Source organism: Loxodonta africana, chromosome 9 (genome assembly GCF_030014295.1).
Source record: "Loxodonta africana isolate mLoxAfr1 chromosome 9, mLoxAfr1.hap2, whole genome shotgun sequence".
In the NCBI taxonomy this organism is placed as follows: Eukaryota; Metazoa; Chordata; class Mammalia; order Proboscidea; family Elephantidae; genus Loxodonta; species Loxodonta africana.
Window position 1 is genome coordinate 33,820,257 of NC_087350.1, and position 20,679 is coordinate 33,840,935.

General features: G+C 39.8%; 1 protein-coding gene across 3 annotated transcripts in view; it reads right to left on the reverse strand.

Annotated features, from left to right (window-relative positions):
- Nucleotides 1-758: 758 nt before the first annotated feature.
- The window catches only part of GCNT1 (glucosaminyl (N-acetyl) transferase 1), a 47,738-nt gene continuing 27,817 nt past the window's right edge, over nt 759-20,679 (reverse strand). For 2 of the 3 annotated variants that reach the window (XM_010587501.3, XM_003407380.4), the window contains 2 exons: nt 11,908-12,052; nt 759-9,535 (listed from right to left, as the gene is read on the reverse strand). In XM_010587501.3, coding sequence (XP_010585803.1) covers nt 8,096-9,391 — 1,296 coding nt within the window. In that variant the 5' untranslated portion in view covers nt 9,392-9,535; nt 11,908-12,052 and the 3' untranslated portion in view covers nt 759-8,095. Of the gene's footprint in view, nt 9,536-11,907; nt 12,053-18,168; nt 20,299-20,679 lie in introns of those variants that run through there. The other variant, XM_064291215.1, reaches the window with a different exon arrangement.

Genomic DNA, 20,679 nt, shown 5'->3' on the forward strand with positions numbered 1-20,679 from the left:
AAAAAAAAAAAAACCCAAACCCAGTGCCGAGTCGATTCCAACTCATAGTGACTCTATAGCACAGAGTAGAACTGCCCCGTAGAGTTTCCAAGGAGTGCCTGGTAGATTCGAACTGCTGACCCTTTGGTTAGCAGCCATAACATTTAACCACTATGCCACCAGGGTTTTCAAGAGACAGAAAGGACCACATAAACCAGAGACTACTTCAGCCTGAGACCAGAAGAACTAGATGGTACCCGGCCATAACTGATGACTGCCCTGACAAGGAATCCAACAAGGAAACCCTGAGGGAGCAGGAGCAGTGGGTTGCAGACCCCAAATTCTCGTAGAAAGGCCAGACTTAATGGTCAGACTGGGACTGGAGGGACCCCGGAGGCCATGGACCCCAGGCCTTCTGTTAGTCCAGGGCAGGAACCACTCCCAAAGCCAACTCTTCAGACAGGGATTGGACTGGAATAGGGGATGGAAAATCATACTAGTGAAGAACGACCTTCTTGGATCAAGTGGTCACAAGAGACTATGTGGGCATTTCCTGTCTGGAGGGGAGACGAGAGGGCAGAAGGGGCCAGAACCTACCCGAATGGACATGAAGAGAGAGGGTGGAGGGAAGAACTGTTCTATCTCATCAGAGGGAGAGCAATTAGGAGTGTATAGCAAGGTGTATGTAAATTTTTTTATGAGAGACTGACCTAATTTGTGATCTTTCACTTGAAGAACAATAAAAATTAATTAAAAAAAAAAAAAAAAAAACATTAGCAGGAGGTTGAGGGGAAATGGGGAGAAACTCTGAAAAGGTACATACAGGTTTTCTTTTTGGGGTGATGAAAATGTTGTAAAATTGATTGTGGTGGTGGTTATATTAAAACCCACTCACGGTATGCTTTAAGTGGGTGAATTGTATGGTATGTGAACCCCAGTAAAGTCATTCCAAAAAATGAGCATAAATTGTTATTAAGCCTCCCTTGTTCAAAATTTCCGTTTGCTTTTTCCTTTCTCATAATCAGAAGATAGACACGTTAGTTAAATCTATAATCTATTCCTATGAAAACACACATTAAAAATTAAATCCTTCATAAATAGGTTTATAATGTATAAAGGATATATAACGCTTTCAAATTTTAAAGACCTGTGGTCAACCAATTTTGCCTCTTTCTAGTCTGTTTCATCTAAAATGGGGCTCAAGATTATCCAGAGGGGTTTAACAGGTGAGATGACCTTTGGAACAGGTACTAAATGAGGGGGTGGGATATGCTTATGGGGTTAATTCAACACGCTTCCCTTTTCCAGCAGCTGTGACCACCATGTACTACAACAAGCAACAGATCCTGTTAGTCTTTGGCCATTGAGCTACTCTCTTCCTTCAGCAGAGCCATAGGATGCAAACTGCTGTTGTTGGTTACAGTCCAATTGATTTGTGGTGACCCTATGTATAATAACCATTAAATTACATTCTTCTCAAGTTCCCCACCCTGGCCCTTTTTCATAATCTGTGTTTAATTTTCTAACTTTGCCATACCCTTTTCCATTTACACATTTCTGCCTTGAGGATTAATCTTCTTGTTACCAATTGCCAATCTAACACAAAGGGTCCTTGTCTTTTCCTGAGTAAGAATACATGCAAAACACAAACTTTATCTTCAGCAAGGTTTATTGTGCTTGAGTCAAGCAAAAGGACCTCTCCAAAAGACTGACTTGAAAAGGGAAGCAAGGCTAGGGCTTATACGGGTTTGGTGTAGACAACAGAGTAATGAATATTTAGTGGGCTTCTTTCAAGGGGTGGGTACTACTCAGAATGGTGGTGTATGCTGATTAGGTTGAGTCACACCTGGAATCTAAGATGGAATCCACTGATATTCAAGATGGAGTCCTCTTGGCAGCCCGTGGCATCATTTATTATGGGATAGAACGCAAGTGCACTTGATCTTCAGCACGACATCACCATCTTCGGAGGGCTAAGGAAGGTTAAACATGGGTCACAATTTGTTCTTCTGCGTATGAGGAGCCTGTAAAGGGCGGGGCGGGGGGGACTAGAGAACCCTAAGAAGGAGATAATAATTCATGGGTTGTTTCAATCTTAGATTGACAGGGTGGGTTCCTGCCTACCCAACTTCTAGATGGTAATCTTTTAACAGCTCTTTTGTTTCCCCCCGCCCCCGCAATTAATCCTATGTCTCAATCCCCCGAGATTCTGATTTTAATCACGACAAATGACCTTGTTAGTTATAATGTACCATATCAACCACTAAATTTAATGAGTACAAATATCAAATATTTAAATTTAACATTTGGTAGCAAATGAAAAAGGAATAATTCGTGGAGATAAGGCATTGGTTTCTGAATGGCTGATTTTAATGGTGATTGACTGATTTCAACTGCATCTAGTAATGTCCACATTCACAAGAGAAAACTCACTTTTGCCATGGAATAATGTTGAATTCATTTTATACTTAATGTGAGGAATTTTTATTTTTTCTAAGCAACTGAAAAGGTCCAGTTCAATTGACCCTACAGACAAATGAACTAAAACATGGCTACTTCCTCCTAAAACAACTACAAAAAATGAATGCGCTGATGTTATTTCATTTAAGTGAATTGTACTTGAATGAATGACACAAATACATGCTTAGAGACAAAAATCCTCCATGTTTTCAAGACCGGGCAGCTAGTTACTGTGGTCTGGGAAGAACCTGGGTAATTGCCTGTAAAGAACCATTTTTGTTAGCCTTTGTCCTTTACTAAGTAGTATGTGATTTAGAAAATATTGGAGTCACTATTCCCTGTCCTTGAGCATACAGAATGTGACCAAGCTGGAGCTGGGCCCACAAGGACCGATCAACTGGGCCCTTAAGTAAGTATAAAGACAATAGAATATGTAGGATAATCTTGGAAAATATCCTTTAGAGAACCTTTCACATAAGCCAGAACACAAAAGTCTTTCCACTCTTACCTTTTTCTATTAACATTTAGTGAATAGGAATTTGTCGGACCAATGAAGACCCTCCTGACTGTCATTACTGAAACCTGTAGCAATGATCGTTGAGAGGGACAACAACAAAATCTTCCTGCTGATTTAGGAAACAATACTGGAATCATTATTCCCTGTCCTTGAGCATAGAAAATGTGACCTAGCTGGAGCTGGGCCCACAAGGACTCACAAGAACATATCAACTGGGCCCTGAGATAAAGAGAATAGATGTGACAATCTCGGAAATTGTCTTTTAGGGGAGAAAAATATCTTTTTAGGGGACTTTTCACATAATGCCAATCAAAGAGAACACAAAAGACTTTCCACTTTTTTTCTATTAGCATTTGGTGAATAGAGAATTTGTTGGACCAGTGAAGACCCTCCTGACTGTCAGTTACTGAAACCTGTACCAATGATTGTTAAGACAGGCAATTCAAAATGTAGGAGCACAGTTTCTAGCCAATCGGTGAAAAGGTGAACATTTCAAAGGTTTTGCCCATTTTTTAATGTTAATATATACTGATGACTCTTTCTTTGGATTTGGACAGACACGGCTGCGGCAGCATGCTGGTCAGTTTTCCCATTTTTGCTTATTCTGTAATATTTCCTTGGACTCAGGCAGACATGGCTCTGGCAACATAATTGTCTGCTTCCCACTATTGTCTTTTAGAAAATTTGCAGAATAAAACTTTCTGCCTTCTTTATTAAACTTTATGATGTTCTTTTCCCTACAACATATGTCAGCCTTGATACAATACTTCATTAGCTAGCATACTTTGATCATAGTTTTGCAATTTTTGTATGTTTAAGGATTTCCAATTTTATTTGTATGGCTTCTAATAATTTCCTATAAGACTTTAAGTGACAGTAAAAAAAAAAAAAAACTTAAGCTTAATAACTGACATTACGATGTAACTTAAATAACTTGTACATAACTTGTGTTTCGGTTCTCCTGAACGTATCATCAGCTTCCTTCTGAAATTTTGAAACTACCCTTCTGATTTCCTCAAACTGCTTTTCAGAATAACTTAAATTTAGTGGTTTCAAGTTCTTCTGAAAAGTTTAAAAATGAAATACTTTTAGTTTCTATACAGTCCCTGAACAGGTATTACCTGTAGGGTAGCGTTTGCAGACATTTTTCAACAAGTACCATGCTAGAAAGATGAGCTATCTCAACTGCGTAAAAGAAGGTGGGTTTGGTTTTAGCATGGGGCTGAGGAAATGGACTCTGAAGTCCTATTTTCATACCTATGGGGAAGGAAAAAATCCCTTGAAACTTGACAATTTAAATGTAAATGAGAGGCAGTCACACTACAACAAAGCAAGAGCGCTGTGATAAATGCTATATTGAGCTATTTTTAAAACTAATTTTCAATTCTGCTTCATCCAAAACACAAAAAACAATGCAAATAGGGCAGGAGGTTAACAACCTTTGGTTACGTGTAAGGGGTAGACAGGTGTTCGCTGTACCACTGGTTTAACTTTTCTGTGGATTGGAAAACTTTCAAAATGAAAAAAGTTCTGTAAAACAAGACACCAAGAATGCACTTAAAAAAAAAATATATATATATATATATATACACATGTCACTGAACGTCTCTGGTCTTAGAGTGAAAAAAAAAAAAAGAGCCTTACCTTGTAGGTGACACCTTTCTGCTAAAAAAGAACATGGTAGAAATATTTGACATGCCTTAGAAGAAAAAAATTGGTTTAGAAACCAATAGAGACAGAGTATTATGTACCTAATGCCCTCATCAACTTTGTGTCAAGTTTTCAAAGTAAAGTGAGCCTTCCTCTTGGCCTAACACTGGCCACCATGCTAATATACAGAAACACAGCAGTCCACGGACATGCACGCTTACATATGATGATCCAGGTTCAAAAAATGGCATGAAATTTTCATTTAGTGTGGTCAATATAGCAAAACTCAATAAAATGTTGTTTTTCATCTTTAGAAATAAAAACATGTTTTGTCAGTGAATGCCTGAAACTGGTATTATGAAATTCTCATGTACTGTTTAAGTCTCCTATGTTCTAAAAATAAAGTTCATGGCTTTGAAGAGTTTTAAAAGTCTAATGGTAAATGTTCACCACCACCTGTCTATCAGTTTGTCATACTGTGGTGGCTTGCGTGTTGCTGTGATGCTGGAAGCTATGTCGCCAGTATTTCAAATACCAGCACGGTCACCCATGGTGGGTAGGTTTCAACAGAGCTTCCGGACTAAGGCAGATATAGGAAGAAAAGCCTAGCGATCTACTTCCAAAAATTAGTCAGTAAAAACCTTATGGATTACAACTTAACGCTGACTCGCTGGCTCTGGACATGTAACTGGAAGGGATCAATTGCTGGAAGGGGGTATCATGTGTAGAGAAGTTTAGGGCCAGTGAGGGCAAGGAATACCCTCAGTTGGATGGATTAGCACAATAGTCCCTACGATGGACTTGAACATGTTGGCAATTGTGAAGATGACTGAGGACTGGCAATGTTTCATTCTGTTATACAAGGCAGACTCAAAGACAGCTATCTATCTACTTAAATGATAAAGCTTCACATTTTCTGTTAGATCTTTGGCTGCAGAAGGTCAGCTTATCAAACTGACTTTGAGCTATGACACAGCATGATAGCAACTCCAAATCAGCTGTCTTTTGGGTAAAAATGGAGAGCGTATGCTATAAATAATATCAATATCCATGCAATCTCTTCTAAATCTTAAATTCGTGTTAGGATTCCCAGGCCTTTGAGTAAGCCATGTGGAATAAAAGTGCCATTCTTCCTCCATTTCTGGAAGGTTATGATAACCAAAACCAAACGAAACCCAGTGCCATTGAGTCGATTCCGACTCATAGCAACCCTATAGAGGGAAATTACAACCAATAGGCTAAGGAGCTGCACAGGTAACGTGCAGCAGTAACGGCAGAGGTCAGTTCTTTTCCAGTGAAGGCACAGGTGACATGAGGAAACCTTGACCCTGGAAGTTTGGACACAAAGGGATTCAACAAACAACCTTTATTTCTGGAGATAGTGTCAATTGCTAGTTTTTAGAAATCATTAAAAAGAAACAGAAAAAAATTCATTGCCATTGAGTCTATTCCGACTCACAGCAACTATGTGACAGAGAACTGACCCATGGGGTTTCTAGGACTGTCATCTTTACAGAAACAGACTGCCACATCTTTCTCCAGCAGAGAGGCTAGTGGGTTTGAACCACCGACCTTTCCATTAGCAGCTGAGCACTTAACCACGGTGCCACCAGGGCTTGTTTTAAAAATCACGGCCTTCAGTAATTGGCTAAATACGACAACTCCCCTTCCCCTCCTCCCAAGGCTATTTTATCCATTCTCTCTTCTCTGTACTAGTTGGTGACAATCAAGTCACATTGGAGTACTGAGAGAGTAATATAGGGTCCCATCAAAGTTAGGAGCCCTAGTGGTGCAGTGGTTAAGAGCTTGGCTAACCAAAGGTTGGCAGCTCGAATCCATCAGCTACTCCTTGGAAGGTCTATGGGGCAGTGTCTCCATGAGTTGGAACTGACTTGATAGCAACAGGTTTAGTTTTGTTTTTTGTTTTATCAAAGTTAAGCCTTGATATCCAGTTTGACAGCAGGGTTTGTGCAGAATTGAGAGAGAAGCAGGGAGATAAATATATGGAAAATTTTTCTTGCGTTAACTCTTTAAGAAACTATAATAAAAAGATCTTAGCTTTTCTGATAACCTAAGATGATTCATAAATTACCTGAAAAAAAGTGCATTGTTATAAGCAAAAATTAGTCAGAAGTAACTCATGTTAAATCAAGTACTTTAAGTTCCCTGAGATGACATATAGGTATATACTCCTCACTTGTGAGGTAGTTAAGTTCCAAAGACCAGGTCATTATGCAAATATCAGCATTATGTGAAAATAGAGGATGACCACATCATTACACAACTGCCAAATTACATCATTCCATAACTGCCAAACCACTGAGAATCATGGCCAAGTCAACACATAACTCTAACCATCACTCTCGCCTCACACCTCAGCATTCGTTACTGCCAGATGTATGTTGCTAATGTGCAAAATAGTTGGATAGTAGATTTTTTACTATTGTCATAAATGCGAAATGTCAGATAACAAGGTATTTGGTAAGAGCAGGTGTACTACACAGCGCAGTGTTGTAATAGAAAGTAAATTATTCACAAGGATCATTGAGAGTCAAATCAAATTTCTATTTCAACAAATATACAAAAGCTGGACAATGAGTAAGGAAGATGGAAGAATTGATGCCTCTGAGTTATGGTACTGGCGAAGTATACTGAATATACCATGGACTGCCAGAAGAATGAACAAATCTGTCTTGGAAGAAGTACAGCCAGAACAATCCTTAGAAGCAAGGATGGTGAGACTTCATCTCATGTATTTTGGACATGTTATCAGGAGGGATCAGTCCCTGGAGAAGGACTTGCTTGGTAAAGTAGAGGGTCAGTGAAAAACACAAGATCCTCAATGAGATGGACTGGCACAGTGGCTGTAACAATGGACTCAAGCACAGTAATGATTGTAAGGATGGTGCAGGACCAAGCAGTGTTTCATTCTGTGGTACGCAGGGTCACTATGAGTTGGAACTGACTCAACGGCACCTAACAACAACATACAAGATAAATTAGACCTTTATGATTGGTTGTTGCTACAAATTTATTCAAATCAGGAAAATTATCATATCAAAATAATTTTTGCACAGGTTGATTATTTTCCTTTTGTTAAGCATTTTTGATTTAAGTCCCTGAGCTTTTAGCAGGCCGAGTTTTGCACCTCACCTCTCCCTGCCACCTCTCCCACATTTGCTGTCTCTTCTGGCCTCATTGCTACCCACCACCACACATTCACAAACCACATAGCCAAAGAAAAGAGTTGTGAAGACAACTACATCTTTTCCTCCAACAAAATCTTGGCTCCCAGCCTCCTCTCTTTAATGATGCTGGAGATTTAATGCTATAACCTTTCTACCAGACTTGCTCTGCCGAAAACATGGAGATTCTCTGACATAAAGCCTTAGCAGAATCCCTGTCCCCAAAAGTCCCCCATACAGCTTTTCTGATGCAGAGAAGTCAGATGGTGTTCATTCTGCGCAGCACCCTTCTTTCTAAAGTTGCCTACCACGGTAAGTGTTTTAAAGGCTCCAGAGCTTTATGCCTCAGGTGTTCATCCAAACACTGGAGAGCAAAGAGGTCAACATCCACGTCAAACTTGTTGGCAAACAAGTGGTGCTTGCGTAGCATCCAGTTCAAGTCCCCTGACCCAAAAACACACACGGAGCGCACGTGGACGCCACTGCAGGGCGGGTAGGGGGCGCCCTTGGAAACATCGCCTTCATAGTAGTGCCATTTGACAAACCTCACAACCGCCTGCATGTCAGATGTGTCGTACTTATAGCTCAAGGGCAGTGCACCAGGGACTTCAGGGATCCTTTGAATGGTGGCCCAGAGATATTCATCGGGGCTGTAGGTGTCTTTTGCCCACTCTATAAACTTTTGGATTTTTTCATTTTCTAGCACATAACCCACATAGTTCCTACTGACCACAAAATAGGCACTGCCTGAGAAAATGGGTGTTTCGAGAGGAGGATGCACTTTATCTGCCCCAGTGTTTGTTAGCTTCCCATCAATGACTTCATAACGCTTTTTCCACCTTTCCACTTTGTGGGGTGGCATTTTCTCAGTTTCGAGGTTGTTTTCACCCATGAATGACTTGAGCTTCCTGACAATTTCCAGATTGGTTTTAATAGGAAAATCCATACCACAAAGATTTATCAAGTACTTCCAGTCCGCACTCATTCTGTAGAGGTCCTTCATGCAGTTGAGGTCTGCCTGGACCCGGCTCCATGAAGCATAGACCACACTCTCCAGCTGGCTGGCCACAAAGACGTTACTAAAACAGGACGCAATGCCCATCACTGCACCTAAAAAGGAATCCTCAGACTTTTTGTCCACGTGAATACAATAGAAATTCTGAGGCACATAGATGGCCCTCAGGAGCCTGTCGAGCATTTCAATTTTGTGGTGAACTACTATAGAATATGCAATTGGAAACTCTGCCTCTTCTTTGCTAAGGGTATCTGTGATATATTTGTGCCTCTTGATGAAAGATGTACAATCACTGGTCATGTTTATATAATCGTAGGTTGTCCACCGAGGGCGCTTTTTAAATTTTACTGTTAGCATTTCGAGCTTTGCCTTTTGGATTTCATCTGCATCACCCTGTAAAACTTTGGTACAATTAATATCACTACTAGGATTCTCTTCAGTCAGTTCCAAGTCTCTAATGCTTACAAATTCAGTCTTCTGATGAATTCTTAAAACAGAGAAGGTGACTAGGGAAAAAATGGCAACTAAGAAGTAGTATTTAGTGGGATAAGAAAACAGTCTCCTCCGCAGAAGCTTCCTCAGCATTTCAAACAACCGTTGGGGCCTTGGCTTTGTAAAGGGCAGTCTTCTAGGCTTCAGACACCACTGATTTTCCCTCTCCTGTGGACTTGGGAGTTGTCAGTTTGCATTTATCACAGGTGCAAAGACATTTTGAAATGGAGGACAGTACTGAAAAAAAAAAATAGAAATGAAGTATGTAAATAAAAAATTTTCCACTACATTTTCTCAAGGCTCAACTGTCCTCTTTGCTATGAAATCAAATTCTGTAAAGTCAGATGTTTAAAACAAAGTGGGTCAATAGGAGGAGAAGGGGTAGCATTATAGGAAACCCACAGTCTCTAGTATTTATGCTTGTTTCAACAACAAAAAAACTAGTTATAAGGATGCATTGGAATATGCTATGCTATAATACAAATTTTACTTGTTAGGTATGTACCAAAAACCCACTGCTGTCAAGTTGATTTCAACTCATAGCAACCCTATAGGACAGAGCAGAACTGCCCCACAGGGTTTCTAAGGCTGAAATCTGTATGGAAGCAGACTGTTTATCTCCTACAAAGCAGCTGGTGGGTTTGAACTTCCTACCGTTTGGTTAGCAGCCAAGCACTATAACCCCTGCATCACCAGTGCTCCTAGTTAGATATATACAGGTATTAAAAAAAACAGTTGAAGACCTAAGCTACAATGATTGTGAGCTGTCCATAATTAGAAGGTTTTTGACGCTGCACCAATTCCAAGAATTACCACCTGTTATGGATTAAATTGTATTCCCCCAAAATGTGGGTCAACTTGGCTAGGCCATGATTCCCAGTATTGTGATTGTCCACCATTTTGTCATCTGATATGATTTTCCTATGTGTTGTAAATTCTACCTCTATGATGTCAACAGGGCAGGCTTAGAGGCAGTTATGTTAATAAGGCAGGACTCAATCTACAGGATTAGGTTGTATCTTGAGTAGATCTCTTTTGAGATATAAAAGAGAGAGAGCAGAGAGATGGGGGACCTCATGCCACCAAGCAAGAAGAGCCAGGAGTGCACACAACCTTTGGACCTGGGATCCCTGCACTGAGAAGCTCCTGGACCAGGGGAAGATTAATGACAAGGACCTTCCCCTAGAGCCAAGAGAGACAGAAAGCCTCCCCTGGCACTGGCACCTTGAATTTGGACTTCTAGCCTCAAAGGCTATGAGTGAATAAATTTCTCTTTGTTAAAGTTGTCCACTTGCGGTATTTCTGTTATAGTGGCACTAGATAACTAAGACAGGGCCCCTTGCCTTGATGGCACAGTGGTTAAAGCAATAGGCTACCAACTGAAAGGTCAATGGTTTGAGCCCACCAGTCACTTTGTGGGAGAAAGATGTGGCAGTCTGGTTCCATAAAAAGATTTCCGCCTTGGGAACCTTATGGGACAGTTCTACTCTGTCCTACGGAGTCACTATGAGTTAGCATCAGTGCAACAACAACAGGAACAGGTACCGGCCTTGCAGTAATTCTTAGGATTGCTGCAGCATCGAAAACCTACTAACTGTAGTAGTTAGTTCAATAATTGAAGAGTAGGTCTTCCACTGTTCTTTACACCTCTATATCTCTAACAAGGAACCATGGTGGCGCAGTGGTTAAGCATTCAGCTGCTAACCAAAAGGTTGGGGTTCCAATTCACCAGCCACTCCACGGGAGAAAGATGTAGCAGTTTGCTTCTGTAAAGATTTACAGCCTTGGAACCTTATGGGGGCACTTCTACTCTGTCCTATAGGATTGTTGTGAGTCGAAATTGACTTGATGGCGATGGGTGGTCATGCCTTGAAGTCACTGCTAATTTGGGTTCCTCCTGATAGATGCATTAATGCCCATCACCTGGCTTCAGCAGTCCTGGGGATTAGAAGACATCATATTCATTCCACTCTGGGCTGATTTAGGATTAGGGAAACGCTTTGGGAGAAATTCACAAATGGCTGTGACTTCTAGACTTTTTTAGGGAAGGATAGGTCAAATGAATTTTCAAACTAGACTGAAAAGGCTCGACTGAAACCAGGCCAGACTTGGGACGAATCTGAGTTTACCGGACACTGAGTTCAGTTCCATGCCGGGCACTACAGGAAACAAACATAACCCACAACAGACTGCCAGTTCTGCATTCCCTGCATTGGTTATGTTACCATAATTAAGCCGTGCAAAAAAACAACAATCATATGCAAATTATAATCTGCGACACACCTTATGCCTATATTCAAATTCCAGGAACCCAACTCACTTTTACAATGTAAAATGTTTAAAAACATTCAAATGTTGCTTTGTTTTAAAAAATCACTTCTGTAATTTGGCAATTGGTTCTATAACTAATAAGTGTTATTCTATGAAGGAAGTCAATTGTACCCGTATCAAATTTTTAGAGATTTTAAACTAGTTTTTAGCACCACAATTAATACTGGAACTTCTAAATGTTTCCTTAATAAGTTGTCAATATTAATAATTAAGCAATAATAAATAATTGAACATGATTAGTATAGAATAATGTTAAGAAAAGCACTTAAACTTTTTACCAGTTAGAATGAAGGAAAGTCTGGCTCATTTAGTCTTGATTCCAGGTAAAGTCCTGTGACCATCCAGAGCATATCTTACGTGATCAAGTTTCTTAAATATACTCGGTGTTCAGCAATCGTGAGTCCCATGAGGCTTTTTAAAAATCTGTGAAATGAAAATGGAAATGTGTGAAGGGAATGTATACGCATCCATGAGTACACACACACTCAGAAAGCACATGGGTGAACTAATCTTATACATTTACTCATTTCTCAAAATTATACCTAATTCTTTTTTTCTCTTTTAAAATTTCTTTCTTTCTAGTCTTATTTTTCCTAATACTGTGTTTGTGGATTGAAAAAGTTTGAAAGAAAACTCTAGTAGCGCTTCCCCAAGTGTATGCCAAAGAATGGTCCAACATCATCAGGAAATCTGACATACCCTATCCCAACTCTGAAGATTCCCAGTGTTCAGTAGCACATTAAAGCCAATCCTCTAGCTGAAGTAGCTGTTCATCTCTGTGTTGCCCAACTATTTTGATAACCCACTTCTCCACTCTCTATTAGCAATCAAACATTGAGGGATGTTGCTAAAAAGAAATCCAATCAACAACAACAACAACAACAAAATACTGACAAATCTGAAACAGTAAAACATCAGCACACTGAACAAATTAAGCAGTTTGAGCCAAAATAAATGAAATAGAGAATAGAAAAACAATGAAATAGAGAAAAGTCAATGAAACCAAAAGCTGGTACTTTGAGGAGACCACAACAAAACTGACAAAACTTTTAACTAAACTGAACAGATGAAAAAGAGAAAGCACAGGATTGCTAAAATCAGGAATGAAAGAGGGGACATTATTACCAATCTTACAGACATAAAAAGGACTATAGGGAACACTATGAAAAGGTGTATGTCAACAAATTAGATTATCTAAATAAAATGGACCAATTCCTAAAAAGACAAAAACTACAGACACTGGCTGAAGAAGAAATAGAAAATCTGAAGGGATCTACTTCACACGAAGGAAGTTCAGGCTTAGGTTGGCTTTACAGGTTAATTTTACAAAACATTTAAAGAATTAATACCAATCCTTTATTAATGCTTCCAAAGATTATAATTCTATGAGTCCAGTATTGCCCTGATACCAAAACCAGACAAAGATATTGCCACAAAACTACAGAACAATATCCCTTATGAATATAAATGCAAAAATCCTCAACAAATTCTAGCAAACCAAATTAACAGCATATATATGTATACCGGAAACCCTGGTGGCGTAGTGGTTAAGTGCTACAGCTGTTAACCAAGAGGTTGGCAGTTCGAATCCGCCAGGTGCTCCTTGGAAACTCTACAGGGCAGTTCTACTCTGTCCTATAGGGTCGCTATGAGTCAGAATCGACTTGACGGCAGTGGGTTTGGTTTGGTTTTGGTATATGCGTACCAGGATGACTAAGTGAGATTTATCCCATGAATGCAAACTTGGTTTAACATGTAAAAGTCAATCAATCTAACATTTTAATGGAATAAAGGAGCCCTGGTGGCACAGTGGTTAAGTGCTCGGCTGCTAACCAAAAGGTCAGCAGTTGGAACCCATCAGTCGCTCTGTGGGAGAAAGATGTGGCAGTCTGCTTCCATAAAGATTACAGCCTTGGAAACCTTATGCAGCAGTTCTACTCTGTCCTGTAGGGTTGCTGTGATTCGGAATCAACTTGATAGTATCGGGAAAAAATGGAGGAAAGTCATCAGTTAAATAATTCGATTTTCCCCGAATGAAGAAAACTGTTTCCAGATTGAAAAGCCTCCTGGAGTCCAGCACAATGGATTTAAACAGACCCACACAAAGTCATATCATGAAATGTCAGAATACCAGGCAGGTAGAGAGTAGGGGGCTTCCTATAGGCTTCTGTTATGGATTGAATTGTGTACCCCCCCAAATGTGTGTCAACTTGGCTAGTCCATGATTTCCAGTATTATGTGACTGCCCACCATTTTCTCATCTGATGTATTTTTACTAAGTGTTGTAAATCGTACCTCTATGATGTTAATGAGGCAGGATTCAATTCAGAAGATTAGGTTATGTCTTAAATCAATTTATTTTGAGATATAAAAGACAGAAGCAAGCAGAGACATGGGTGACCTCCTACCACCAAGGAAGCAGAGCCAGGAGCAGAGCTCATCCTTTGGACCCAGGGTTCCCGTGTGGAGAAGCTCCTTGTCCGGAGGAAGACTGATGACAAGGACCTTCCCCCAGAGCCAACGCAGAGAGGAAGCCTTCCCCTCGAGCTGGTGCCCTGAATTTGGACTTTGAGTCTCCTAGACCGTGAGAGAATACCTTTCTCTTCATTAAAGCCACCCACTTGTGGTATTTGTTACAGCAGCACTAGATAACTAAGCTTCCAAAGAGGAGGTGGGGGGAATAAGCCACATAAAAACTATCCAGAAGCAGGACAATTTCGTACTTCTCAAAAGCAGCAGCAGAAGCCAGAAGACAATAGAGCAATCAATGCCTAAAATATGTTGAAGGAAATTGAATTCCAGCTGAGGATTCTTATACCTAGGTGAACTACTAAGCACATATAAGAGTAAAATAAAAGCATTTTAAGGCAAGCAAATACTTATAATATTCACCCCTATGCATCCTTTCTCAGAAAACTACTAGAGGATTAAGCTCCACCAAAATGAAAGTATAAACCAACAAACAGGAAGACACAAGAATCAGAGAGAGTATTTAACACAATAAGGAAGAAAAGGGAATCCCGTGATTATGGTAAAGGGACATCCTAGGTTGTGAAACAGGCCATTTGACAACCACAGCAGACTGGAGCAGGTCAGAGGGCCTTGGGAGCGACGTCTTCATGAAAAAGGAAGTGATGGCATAACTGATTGGAATAAACATATTGAAAAGCAATTTGAACAACTGGCAAAGTTTGGAGTTGAATTTGTTATAACTACATTGAAAACAAAAAACAATGAAGGTGAACAAGGAGATAGTTATGACTCCAAAGAAATGAAGCAGTCATGTAGTAATGAAAAAAGCAACCACAGTGTACTATGTGGCTTAATTCAAAGTTTTAATAATATAAACACTATTTGCCCAACCAAAATTCAATAAAACTTTCCTAGAGGCACAAAGCAAAGGATGAGTGTGGGCAAAAAAGGGGTTGTATACATTACCAAGCATGGTAATAAGGGTGTATTTTTAATTACTCTTTTTTTTTTTTTGGTAAAGGTTTCTTTTTCTAATTTTCTTCTGCTATGAAGTTCCCTTGACTTCAACTACTCAAAATGGTAAGGATCAGAGAGACAATGTGAAGTGCTGTAAACAGTACAACCCAGTTCAGGATTGATTTCAGTGATAAATAGATGAGATAAGAGTTAAGAAAATCCCCAAACCACTAATTTATCACATCTAGATTTCACCTTAGAATAAGGAAGGAACACAAGAAGACCTAACAATGCAGAAAATAAGAGCTATACTGGTATCTCAAAATTAAAATCTACTAAGATCTGACTAGCGTATGCTTCTATATGTTAAATGAAACAATTCCAAGACGAAAGAAAGTATTCAGCCCAGTATCACACATTTACTAAATCCATCGCCGTCAAGTCAGTTCCAACTCATAGCGACCCTATAGGACACAGCAGAACTGCCTCACAGAGTTTCCAAGGAGCCCCTGGTGGATCTGAACTGCCAACCTTTTCGTTCATTATATGGAAGAGAAATTAAAAAATTTAACAAATGAGATACCTGTGGCTCAAGCTAGATTTTGATTCCTTTTTTGACTGTAAGAAAGATAAAGCAGGAATCTCAGAAGGAAATAATATATGTTTATTATAAATTAGCATAACATAACAGATGAAGAGCTTTAAGCAGAAGTTTTTTTTTTAACATACATGAACACTTATCTCTAAGAACAATCTGGATTTTTCTGCTCAGCCTCTAATTATACCTGAGACATCTGGACAAGGAGTAAGACATGAAGGGGCTCTACAACGGTTAGTTCAAGGTTATTGCTGATAGATACACTATCAACTTCAACAAAGAAAAATGCAGAACTCAAAAAAGTTCTGTTCTCCATACAACAAAAATAATTCTGATCTTCAATCCTAATCAAAATATTGCATATGAAACTCAATTCTACCTGTTCTACCACTTTTTTTTTTAAAGTAATGGAAATGCTTTCTTTAAAAAATAAACACATGCAGACGTGCATCTGTACACATAGCTTGTGCACATGTCTGTAGGTCTTCATGGGTAATGTATAAACAAATAGCTGGATGGATAAACCCTTCCTTCTGCAGTAAGAAGCAGGGTTGAAGTTAGTTCAGTTGGCCTTTGGCTCCAGTGAATACTTTACCTGGGCTCAATTCCAGCCTTTCAAGGACTACTGTCCTGCAGCCTAGAGGCAGTGGTGACTGGAACAAAATGCCCACTACTGTGATCCATGCCAAAGCCATGCAAGTATCTCAGAAGGTCATTACCCAAGCCAGAGCACCCAAATGCCATCACAAAGCAGGCCAAAGGAAAAAGCAGGAAACAGGTAAGATCACAAGGTGAGGCCTTTCTATTCAGGATGGAACTCTTTCTGGCCACATGGGCCTCCAGGGCCACACCTCATCTGAATGCCTGGTCTCTGCCCCAACCCACAGGCTTGCCCTACTTTGATGACTTCTCTGACACCTGACTATTGCTTATAACTCACTACTGTGAGCTGCTTAGTCTATGACATCTCATGTTGAAACAAACTCCTCAGACCCTAGTCCTGCCTGCCCCTTCAAACTGGTCAAGAAGGGTTCTTGGGGGCCTTCTCCATTACTTAGCACCATGATTACAAAATTAAAAACAAACAAAAAAATGTTCCATGGTTTAGGCTGTTGTTTCCCTGAATTCGCCCCAGAGTTTTCTTGGGCTCCAGTCAATGAAACATTAGGCAATAGGGAACCTTCCTGACCAGCACTGGACCATGTTTCTTGCCTCCTTTGGAAAGGGGGCTTCCAGCATGAAATAAGATATCATGACTACAGCCAGATGGCGTGACAGAAGACCAGGAGGGCCAAGATCACGTCTTTCTTCTTTGGACCCCCACATCCCAGAGCCAGGTCAGCCTTCTTCATGATCTATGAGCTGTTCTACACCAGTGATATCAAGTTAGAAATTCAGTATTCCTGCCACATAGATCCACTGATCTCTTCCATTATATCATCTTCATCGAATGCTTGGAGAATGTTCATGTAACTCAGCAATTTTTTTCATATCCCCTGCATGCATTTTCCCATAACTTCCACCCAGGAAGATGCAACATTCCAGATATACTGACTGTTGTGTGATTTATCATAACTCAATGAATCACACAAATCATGTCATAAATCAGGGACTAACTATACTTAATGGCTTAAAACAACAACAGCTTGTTAGTTCTCACTACTTTGAAGGTCATTCCTCTGATGGTTTCACCTGGGCTCACTTGGAGAACTCAGAAACTGAACCCCAAAGCAAATAGTGGGGAAAGCTAAGAGGCAACCCATTTTACAGCAGAGCCACCACCACCATCAACCACCCTCCCAAATGGCTCAGGTATTGGCATCACAGTTCCTCTGGAAGTCATGGTGAAGTGGAGTTGCAAACTAAGGACTGGGTGAAAATCTATTTAAGAAGCAGTTAGAAGCCCTGGTGGAGCAGTGGTTTGGCACTCAGCTGTTAACCCAAAGGTCAGCAGTTCAAACCCACCACCTGCTCCGTGGGAGGGAGATGTGACAGTCTGCTTCTGTAAAGATTACAGCCTTGGAAACCCTATGGGGCAGTCTACTCTGTCCTAGAGGATTGTTGTGAGTTGAAATCAACTAGACGGCAATGGGTTTGGTTTTTGGTTTAGTAAAGATTGCTTCCCCTATTCTTCTTAACTAAGCACAAAACCTTCCTGACCTCAGAAGGAGATTCTGGAGAATGTAAACCACAGGGTACTGATCTGAAAGGCACAAACACAGATGAGGGCAGTAGTACCAACATGAAAGCAGAGAGATTAAGTAAAACCTTCCCTACTCGATTTCCAGAATGTTGGCGGGCGAGCTCATACCTTTCAGGCTTATACTTCAGAGAACAGAGAATTAGCAGACATCTGAGAAAAGCCTATGCACAAAAGAAATCAAAACAAACAGGGAAAAAAAAAAAAACACCTTAGGAGGTGTCTTAGGTGAGGTTCTCTAGAGAAGCAAAACCAGTAACACATATAAGTGTATATACAGAGAGATTTATATTAAGGAAATGGTTCACATGCTTGTAGAGGCTGGAATGTCCCAAGTCTGTGGGTCAGGATAGAGGCTTCTTCTGATGAATGTAGCCACAAGGGCTGGCGAGTCCAAGATCAGGGAAGGTCAGAGAGCAGGGCTCTTGCTTAGAGGCTGTGAAGATTGATCAATCCCAAGATCAGAAGGCAAGACCACAGGTAAGCTGTCAGCTTAAGTCCCAAGAACTGGAGGTCAGATGAACAGGCCAGCTGCAGGATCCAGAGCAAGCAAAAGCTCTGGAGCCTTGCCAGAACGTCCACTTATACTTGATGCAGGCCACACACCCAAGGAAACTCCCTTTCAGCTGACTGGCTATTCATAGCAGATCCCATGATGGAGCTGATTACAACATCTTTCAATTGCCAAACTACATTATAACTGCCAAACCACTGAGAATCATGGCCGAGCCATGTTGACATACAACCGTAACCATCACAGAAGGGTAAAAGTTAACTATTTCTATATAATGAACCACAATATTTAATGGCTTAAAACAGCAAAAATTGTTATCTCTCATTCACTTTGAAGGTAGTTACTCTCGTGATTTCACTTGGGCTCACTTAGGCAGATACATTAAGCAAGAATATTATCTAGGTTGGAAGGTCCAAGATTGCTCATGCCTGCATCTGGTGCTGGCTGTCTAGCTGGGGCACCTTTCATCCTCTGGAAGGCTATACTGGCTTCCTTACACAACACTCTCAGTACAGTGTTCCAAGAGAACAAAGGTACAAGCTGTGAGCCACCATAAGGCCTAGGCTCCAGAACATGCACATTACTTCTGCCACATTCTATTAGTCAAAGAAAGTCATAAGGCCAGTTCAGATTCAAGAGGAAATAGATTTCACCTCTGGATGGAAGGAAAAGCAAAGTCATATTGCAAAGAGGAATGCAGGCTAGAATGAGAGGAACGTGTACTCACTGAATATTCTACTGCAAGAGGGAAATAAAGATCAAGCAAGAAGATACAAATTTCAAAAAACAAAACTAGTATTATTATCTGCAGACAGGTAACAAGTTATCACAGCAATGAAATAAGAACAAGAGACTATGAAAAAGGAACAGAAGACAAAAACAAAAAAAAGAGCCTTTAGAAATCAAAGATACAAGAGTTGAAATAATATATTCAAAAGAATGGTAGATGCTGAAGTCAACTCCAAGAAAGTAGAGCAAAAAGACAAATAAATTGAAAACAGAGAGAAAACGTGTAAATTAGAGCATTTGTAAGGATCCACTATCCAGACAACAGTGTTTCACAAAGAGAGAAAGAAGAAAACGAAGGGAAGGAATTCTTCAAACAAAAAAAAATTACGAAAATGAGGATACTGATTTTATCAGCCTGAAAGAGCTCTATTGGTGCCCAGCACAATAGATTAACCAGTCCTAACCAAAGATATTATCTTGTGAAACTTTCAGAGTACTGGGATAAAGAGAAGCTCCTACAAGTGTCCAGGGAGGCGATACAAAAATGCCCAAAGGATAAGAATTAAAAATGGCATTGGGCTTCTCAACAGCAACAATGAAAGCTAGAAGAAAGTGGTTAAAAGCTTGGCTGCTAACTAAAAGGTCAGCAGTTCGAATCCACCAGCCGTTTCTTGGAAACCCTGTGGGGCAGTTCTACTCTGTCCTACAGGGTTGCTATGAGTCAGAATTGACTTGACGGCAATGGGTTAAACAAAACATAAAAATAAGACATTAACTCCATGAAACACAAAAAAGTACAATAAAAGAAAGCTAATTTTTTTTTTTTATCATGATATGCCTCTTAGCTCTGCCTAGGAATATCATGTATACATGGTTGTAAAAATACTAAACACTGAATTGTGGTCTAACAAAATTTTGCTATAATACAGAGGTTCTCAAAATCATTTCCATAATAACACTAGGAGATTATTTGCCTTTTTCACTCGCATTTTTCTTACAGGTGTAGAGTATGGTATTCCAGAGGCTTCGTTAGGTGTAATTTCTCAATAGAATAAATGCAGAAGTATATGAATTCAGTTGTCTCCTAATAAGCCGAAAATTAAAGACTTGCCCCCCTGAAAAAAACTGTCATTCTTCTAATTTTTATGAAAATATAGTTTTGTTAAAAATGTTACTTATGTTAGCATGTAAAGCGTTAATCACTGCTCTTTTAAAAGAAATAACAATATATTTTAAATGTTTTTCTTAGTTTTAATTCCTAGTATGATAAATACCAACAAATATTTCTAACATAAACAAAAGCTCTTTGTGATCCACAATGATTTTTAAGAATGTAAAGGGCCCTAAAGCCAAAAAATTTGAAACTATTGATTGGGAAGATGAGAGGCAGGGCCAGGAAGTGAGTTCATGTGTGGTGGGGGGTTTGGAGTAAAAGAGAATTAAATACTCATCTTTTATAACAGAAAGTCAACAGAAAAAGTCTAAAATAAAAAAATCTACACAGAGTAAGAAGAGTACCAGTGTAGTATTTAGAGACATAGGAGGACACATCCAAAGAAACCTATTAAAAAAAAAAAAGT